Source organism: Nothoprocta perdicaria, unplaced genomic scaffold (genome assembly GCF_003342845.1).
Source record: "Nothoprocta perdicaria isolate Ctin4 unplaced genomic scaffold, notPer1 scaffold_298, whole genome shotgun sequence".
Classification (NCBI taxonomy): domain Eukaryota; kingdom Metazoa; phylum Chordata; class Aves; order Tinamiformes; family Tinamidae; genus Nothoprocta; species Nothoprocta perdicaria.
The window spans coordinates 403,948-412,718 of record NW_020455530.1 but is presented as its reverse complement, the minus strand read 5'-3'; the positions used below and the strand labels follow the sequence as shown (position 1 = coordinate 412,718).

Here is an 8,771-nt window from a genome sequence, read left to right as displayed (position 1 = left end):
AAAAAAAAAAAAAAAAAAGAGCAAAAAGCAGAGGAAGCAGCATGAATTATTAGCAAGCTACTTACTATCCTATAACACCAAGCAACTGCCTCTCCCAAACCTGCACAGTAAGGCTGCTTCTGACTTTAATGGATAAGGAACTAATCATATTCGTAATCACACAACTGCTGCCTTTAAATCACTGTCCTCAATCGATTTCAACCTCCCAGACGCATTCCCACTTCTTTTCTGTCCTCTCAGTTTCTAGCCTTTCATACATAAATACCCAGATTTGTCACGATTACAGTGACCTTTGAAAGTGTTTAGCCTCCATCTCCCTGCTACTGAACACATTGGTAAATCAGCTACTCAACAGCCTCTTACACTAAGTGGTGTGCTGATTAAGGAGAGCAATGCTTTCTGGATTAAAAAAAAAAATAAAAAAGGGAAAAAAAAAAGGGGGGGGGAACCCTCAATGTAGAATGATCTGTACTAAACTGGAATATAATGAACTTTGTTCCTCTGCAGCCATGTGCAGGCAGGGAGCAGGCAGCTCCGCGTTATTAGCAGCATCGTTACAAGTCCCTGAGAAATGATGCAGTGATGGAGTGGAGCTGCAAGGAATACAGATAACTGCGTCCCATATAGAACAGGGAGAGCCAAGAAGCAGAAGGCGATGGGCAAAGGGTGAAGAGGGGGCATGGGACTATATASAGACCTACAAAATCCCAAACTTTCCAGCTATGAGGGGGAAAAGATGGACAATGCTGGGTTTTACCCTCCATCCCTGCCAGCTACTGCAACGTGCAGGGCAGATAACTCTCCATCCCTCTGGGAGCCAGGCGGGAGAAGGGGATGCCGGAGGAAGCTGAAATTGCCCAGGAGCATTTTCCCTCATCCCTGCAAAACCCCACAAGTCCCTTCCCCTCCTTCAAACATCAGAGTCAGAAAGAGCTTTGCAAAGGATAAGCATCCTACCCCCCCGAACACACAGACAGACAGGAGTGTCTGCGCGGGCTTTCCATGGAGCCCGGAGCTGGGATGTTGCTGGAGGAGGAATCCAAGCTCCCCTCGCAGCCGCCTCTCCAACTCACTTTGCAAAGGATCGCAAGCCCTGGCAGACGCACGCAGCCCAATGCAGCGCTTACCTATTTGCACACTGCTAGGAAAAGCTCCCATTGCTAGTCCCCAAAAGCCAGAAAACAACAAGACCAGCTGTCTGCCAGTTATCCTCATCTTCTCTCTTGCCTCTCTGTCTCGCCTTCTCCCGCTCGCTCGCTGGATGCTGCTCAGAGAGGCATCGAGGACGAGGCGGCTATGAGCAAAATCAAGAATCGGGGAGGGGAAAAAAAAAAAGAAGGAGGGGGAGAAAAGCAGAGGTTTCCTCCTTTTTTGTTGTTTTTATTTTTGTTTTGGTGTTTGCTGGCTCTTCCCCCGCTGCCGGCCGCCGCCTCAGCAGTGCCTGCCGCCGCGCCGGGCTTTTCCCGCAGTCTCCATAGCCGGCGGAGCGCGCTGTGTCCGCCCGCGGGGGCTGCACATGCAGAAGATGGTGGAGACTCCGGCGGCGCGGGGAGCGGCTAGTGGCGGCGCTGCGCGGACATACGCGGCGCTGCGCGGCGCGGACGGCACCGCACATGCGCCGTGAGCCCCCTCCCCGCGCCGCGGAGCCGCCGCCGAGCCGCCTCCTCGCGCCCGCGCAGCGCGGACGGGGCGAGGGGCTCTTAGCGCCTATTGCTGTTAACGAGGGGGAGAGGGCGCATGGGGCCGCGCAGCGCGGGGACGGGGCTGGASGGAGCCCCTCTCCTGGCGGCGCCCGCGCCCCGCGCCCCTGGGGACGGAGGGACCCTCGTGTCGCCGCCGCAGGTTTGCAGCAGAGGAGGAAGAGGATGGAAACAGCAGGGAGGAGCGGCGAGCACGGCCGTATTAGGCACTGGTGCCAAAAGAGAGCGAATAGCAGGAAAACTTCACCGTTCCTCTGCTATTTTATTTTATTTTATTTTATTTTATTTTATTTTATTTTATTTTATTTTATTTTATTTTATTTTATTTTATTTTATTTTATTTTATGGGGCAGGAGAAGAATGTGTAGCTAGACACTTCGTTTTAATGGCTTTGGATTCTTCTTCCCAAGCCTTGGAAGTTCCCCAGTGCTGCTGACAGAGGTCTGGCGCTGTTGCGATTAATTATTGAGAGACATATATAATAAACAATAAGGAATAAAATCATCCAGCAGTAGCTCTATATTATAGGAGGGATTTGAGCTTTCTACATGTTGGTTTGCAGAGAATGTCTTTTTTTGTTTCTTTATTTTTCTTAGCCATATGGATTGGTTGGAGTGACAGTAAATTAATTTTAAAATGTTAATTGTGAGTATGGAAGATTATTGATTTTTTAAGAATTTTAATTTTATTATTATTTTGTTGTTCTGATTTTGCATGCATTTTCCTCATAACCAGAGAGTTTTACCTTCTTAGTCTCTWAATATATTCCATGTCCCCAAGTTCTCCTTTGCTGGGGAGAAACACACCTGCTTTCCTTGCTGCAGAAGGTAATAGTGTTTTCTGAGGAATGACTGTGAGTTCCTCGGCATCAACCACCAAGCCAGAAGAACAAGCAAAGAACATTGAAGACAGATATATGTGAACCTATCCACATAAACATACACGACTCTGTGTGTCTGCGTGTCTACATTTGTTTGTGCATTTGCAAGAGTATGAAGTTCCTGTAAATATTACTCTTTGAAAGACTTCTTTGCAGATTCTCCTTCATCTTAGGATACACTAATTCTTTAGGAGCATTTGTTTTTCAGTAAGTCTTCTGCTTCCCTTTACTCTCTCTCCTCATATTCCTTTCCTTCTGCTGAGCTTGCAGAMTTCCTTATGCTTGACATTGTTTACCCATGGCTTCTTTTGACCTTTTCTTTTGCTCTTAAGTTTCTTTCCCCTCTTCTTTCTCCTTGACAGGTGTTCCTTCATGTCCCTAAATTCTCATTCAAGTCCAGTTCCTCCTTTCCTCCATACTCATGCATTTATAATTTTGACTATGTAAGTCACAGTAAAAATAATGAAAATGTAATTTTTTTTTCCATTCTGTAATAGCTGAATGGTTCTTCAGTAGTAATAGTTAATGAACTTGGCAATAGGTAAAATATACATTTATTTCAGACTATAGTCACATGTATTCACGCATAATCTGTACAGCAGGAGTCCAGATATGTCCATTACAGTGCCACAGCAAACTGTTACCTTAAAGTCGAAATGAGGAATATGGTTATAGTCTTTTTCAAATATAATGGTAATTTATGCACTTAAAATTAATTTGAAAGACTCTGAAGGAACTTTTTCTCATAAGATGTTTGAGTCTAATCTGGCAAAGAGTCCTACCCAGAAATTCCTTGAATCAAGTCTGTAGATTCAGTTGGAGTTGGAATACATATTTTATTGAAACACCCAATCTTGATTTAAAGACTTCAAGCGACAGGAAATCCATCACTCTTTGTGGTAAATTGTCCCAGTTGTTACCTACTCTCATTTGTTAAAATGTACATTTGTCTAGCTTCAGTTTCTAATGTTGGCTATCAAAGATGAAAGCCTTCCAGTGACAGTATCGTTCACTGCCATGCCTAGAGATAATCCCATCTTCTATTTGATCCACCTTCCTGAAGATCTTATGATCATTTTTTTGCCAGTCTGGAAAGTAGAGGAAAGAAGAGGTCACCACAGCAATCTTGTCCAAGAGACACAAGGGAAAAAAAAAGAGACAAGTTGAAGTGTCAAAGGGGAAAAAAATCCCATTTGAGCAAAGTTTGGAGAAATGAAGGGACAGTAATCAAGTAATTGATCAGAATGTTTATCTGAAAGTAGAACTGGAGCCAGTAAAGGCAAAGGGATACAATCAAGATTAAGTCTCAGAGGATAGAGAGGGGAGATAAGCTTTATACTGACTCCTGCTACTCACTGTGGCACACTGCCAAGCAACAGAAGGGTAACAGGTAGCATTTGCAAGTGTTTCTGATGGCTGTCAGAAGGGGACTGCATAAAGCAACTTTAAAGTTGGGAATCAGGGAACTTGCTTCCCCTGATTCTATCCGGGCAGCACAAGAAGGTTGTGGCAGGTGGTGAAGGGCAGGTCTCTGAGACCTGCAATGATAGCAAGTCCAGAAATCTGAGAGAAATTAAGATATGATTGAAAATTGTTTTACAGAATATGTAAAGAGTCAGGAGGGAATAGGCTAGAGGGGCTTGAAGAGGGACTGCTTTTTGCTGTGTGGTCATCGGAAATTCTTCAGCAATAAAAATGGAGAAAACAATTCACTCAGCCCTCTGTCCTTTCCTAGTCCTTTCTTGCCTAATGATATGTTGTAGCTCACACATCAAATAGATTAATTAGACTGTAAACTCTGGGCAATAGAAATAAATAAAATACAAATCATCTATTTCTTACACTCCATCCTTTTGACGTTGTTTGACATTACCTTTTGAAGGGATACCAGCATTGAGTAGATTACCAGTGCACCAGAAGGAGAAGCAGTTTCCTTTCAGTAGCAATATACTTTCTGAAATTACTTTATAGTTTTTTTTTTCTCATATTTTGCTCTTATTGACTTAATCTTCATTCATTTAAATGTTAGGGTAGGCAGAACAAGTAATTATTTTTAATCATGCTTCTCATTAAGAGTGTTATAGAGTGTTGCATTACTACTAAGACAAGTGTTATGCAGTTCGTTTGGCTTTGGATATATTCATCCACTGCTCTCGTTACTTTCCACCATATTATATGCTAACATCACACTTTGGAAAATTTGTCCGTTGTGAGAAATGAAAGTAATATGCTAAGTGACCTTGACCAGGAAAGGAGAGTGTCTTTTGAGATTGCAATGAACATCCTGTAGATAGTTAAATCCTTATTATCCTTTAAAGCACACCCACACAATTCTTCATTTTAGTTTTAGGAAATATGACAACACTGATCCTGTTTAGGATTGTGATATTCAATTAGAACAAAGGCCAATTTATAGAAATATCCTATGTCCAGCACTAACTGATAGTGTGCYGTTCAGGAAGAATATAAGAAGCTGAGCAGTCCTTCTTTCATACTTGAAGAGACTTTGGAGACATCCTTCCTTGGAGAATGTTCACAGTTTCTAGGAACTAGTGCTTTAAAAAAAAGATTTAATACAGATCCTTGTGTTGAAGGATTGTTAGGAGCAACATTTCCATATATTTATGCAGGTTATTTCAAACATTTTATTCTTTGTTGTCCACAACATTGTGGACAGCTCTATAGCGGTTCTGTAATCTCATTCTGAAAAATTAATTTAATCTGTTTCACGCCTTCTTTAGTCTTACCTTGCATAAAAAAGAAAGCAATAAAATATTTTAGGATATCTTATCATCCATATTTTTTATTACTCTTCAGTCTGTCCAAGATGCAGAATCCTGATCCATATATTCTGTCCTCCTATATTCTTTTTCTATATTCCTCATTCTTACCACACTTCTCTCTACTTATGGCTCTCTGGAAAATAGGACACATAGAGTGGGACACATTTTTCAGGTGTAAAACTGATTCTATTTCACTCATTTCCTTTCGTAATAGTTCCTAAAATGCCATTTCCTCTTAAGCATGCATACAATGTTTTCAGGAAACTATCCACAGTGACTTCAGATCCTCTCTCCTCAATGGCAGTAGATAATTTAGAGCATATCATTGTGTATGTATAGTTAAGGTTATTTTTCCCATGTGCGTTATTTTGCACTTTTTGATACTGAATTTATTTTGCCATTTTTTTGCTCAATCAATTAGTATTGTGGGATCCTTCTGCAATACTTCTATACAGCTTAAGTTTCTGAAAATTTGATGCTAGAGCAAAATTGGAATCTATGCCCTTTAAATTTGATCTTGTCTTCGTTACATTTTTAATGGTGTAATAGTTTTTTTCTGGCCCAAATTTATAACCTGAGCTGCATCATGGGATATACCAGACAAAGCATGAATGTTTGAAGATTCTTGCCTAAGTACAGCATATTCATGAGCGAATGCCAGGTATTACGCATGCATGGGTACTCATTGCCAGTTCTGAGGGACAGGACAATTTCCTCATTGGTTAGAGGTGGGTGTGTCAGAAAAACACACCAACTTAGATGCATYCCACCTGAGCCCATCTGGTAGTGTTTATATAGTGAAAAAAAATACCAACTCTTCTTAGCACTGGTTTCTGCCTATCACTTTTAATAATACTGGAATCCACAGTGTAAAACAGACATGAGCTATTGCTGGGCTTCTAGATATGTATGAGTTAGGCAGACTGTCAGTTTGATTACATGAAATGCTGTTGAAAATAGGTACATTATCTTCCAGATTTTGTACTTATTCTTTGTGAATGGTTATCAAAGGTAGCAAAGAAAGGATTCCTCTGAGTGTGTTTGAGCTCTCTGACTGGTGATCCCAGTGACCTGACAGCCCACTCCTTCCATGAAAGTAAAGATACAGGATGTCCATAACAAAGAAGGTGTATCTGCTATAGATACAATCAGGAGGCATGTATACAGCCTTCCTGAATTTTGGAGTCATTTAGATGCTGCCTTTTTAACTGTATGATGTTAATTCTAGTCTTCTAAGCACAAGGAAACAAACAAACAACAAATGAATAAGCAAACAAAAATATTTTTCAAATAATAATAATAAAAATTCTRCTTGGATTGTATTAAGGAAACAAAGAAAAAGATGTATATACCACACTCTGCAGTCCAATTCTGATTTTTTTTTCTCTTCAAAAAACTCTTTTATTTGCCAAGCATTGATGGAGAATACTTTTCATTTTCTAGCCTGTTCTCATTAAAATACCTCTTACCATAGACCCTGTGACATAGCCTGCCTAAGCAGCAGAGTTTGGAAGTAGTCAGAGCAGCATAAAACCCAGGATCTGTTTATTACCCAAAGCAGCTAGCACCTAATTATCATTTCCTTTGAAAAATAGTTTTTTTTTTTTTTTTTTTCAGTCATTTTTAGGTTACTGCTCCCACTAGCGTGGCCAGGGTGAGCTGAATTCTCCCTGGTTCATGCACCAGTGCTGGAGAATTGCCATCTCATCTTCAGTTGCAGAAGTATTGGTATTGATGATGCTGGATGAACAGTAAGGACAATTCTGAATTTCAAACTTGAAGAGAAGGAAAGGAGAAACCACTGAGCTAGCAGTGTAGAAGTCCCCACAATATCTTTTAGCTCATAAAGTGAGACAAATAACCAGGAAACCAGTCTGGTTTCTATAAAATCAGATTTCTGGAACGTAACTGCACTTTGACACACTGAATTGCTCATTGAAATTTAGTTTTAATAAAGCTTATTGCCAATAGCAATGATGATTTTTACCAGTGTCCTGTGATCTTGTCTAATCTTTGATGGCAGCAAATTGAACCATATCTGCAAGTGAAAAATCATGCACTATACTGGCTATCCTTGCTCTTAGATAAAGACATCTGTTATTTACCTAAAGCTGCTTCTCATATCAAGGAAAAGAAAGGGAAGGGAAGGGAAAGGAAGGGAAGGGAATTCTAACAATATAATATTTCACAGATTCACAGAATATTTAAGGTTGGAAGGGACCTCTAGAGATCATCTAGTCCAACCTTCCTGCTCAAGCAGGCACACCTACAGCATGTGACACAGGGTGGCATCCAGGTGGGTTTTGAAGACCTCCAGAGTAGGAGACTCCACAACCTCCCTGGGCAGCCTGTTCCACTGCTCTGTCACCCTCACAGTAAAGAAGTTGCTCCTCACCTGGAGACGGAACTTCTTGTGCTTCAGCTTGTGGCCATTACCCCTCGTCCTATCSCTGGCCACCAGTGAGAACAGCTTGTTTCTGTTACAACAGACAGATGCCAAAAAAAAATCCTTATTTTCCACATTGATTAGAACTAATACAATATTGCCTGCATTTGAAGATGCATTTTCAGCCCACATTTTTGGCCTTTCTTTACTCACGTTTCTGTTATTCTTGCTGGAAGAACTAAAGTTTGCCTCCAATAAATCTGTCTGTTTGCCTGAGCTCTAGCCAGATTCAATCGCTCACTCCACACACTGGCAAAAGCTGCAGATTAGTTAATTGCTGTCATTGGGCTGAAGCCATGTGCTATGTGTTTGTACTACTAGAATCTGTTTTCCTAGGAAATTTGAACAACCTTTAATGCCTTAAATACTAAAGTAGACCTAGTATTTATTTAAAGGTATATATCCCTTCAATTATTGCCATAGTCACTTAGTATCTATTTCTATCCAATTAATACTTCTTTAAAATTGTACAATGAGGATAAGTTATCCAAATCATCAGGAAGGTGAGATTGTCTGCTATATTACTGACCAAAGTTGTATGAAGAAAATCAGTGTCTTAATGATCTCAATTCATTAAACTCCCTTAAAGTATTTGAYTTTTGATGCTGCTGATGTATTTAGCATTAAAAAGCAGTGATTTATACGCTGTGGAGCTAGGAAAARTGTATCATCAAAATTAAATTTAAAACAGGTCAGATGTTGTGCTAATTGTTCATGTAGACATGAGAATTTATAAAAACTATCCAAAACAAATTTTTTTTTTTATCTTTTTTAGCTGAAAAACACTGTAATCTGTGAGCAGGGCCCAAGAGAAGCAGGGGTGCCTTTGGGAGAAGAAAGCATTGCTTTGTGTAAGGGCAAAATTATCTAACCTTATGGCACTTAGAGCACTCTTTAAAAAAAAATCCATAGATGCTTCTTGCTAAAGCACATCATGTGGTCATTGAATTAGAAATACAGGG

General features: G+C 40.5%; 1 protein-coding gene across 6 annotated transcripts in view; it reads right to left on the bottom strand.

Moving 5' to 3' along the window:
* Positions 1-1,329, bottom strand: part of GRIA4 (glutamate ionotropic receptor AMPA type subunit 4) — a 219,435-nt gene extending 218,106 nt beyond the window's left edge. For 2 of the 6 annotated variants that reach the window (XM_026041873.1, XM_026041878.1), the window contains exon 1: positions 1,128-1,254. In XM_026041873.1, coding sequence (XP_025897658.1) covers positions 1,128-1,215 — 88 coding nt within the window. In that variant the 5' untranslated portion in view covers positions 1,216-1,254. Of the gene's footprint in view, positions 1-1,127 lie in introns of all 6 variants that reach the window. The other 4 variants (XM_026041874.1, XM_026041876.1, XM_026041877.1 and 1 more) reach the window with 3 other exon arrangements.
* Positions 1,330-8,771: the final 7,442 nt, after the last annotated feature.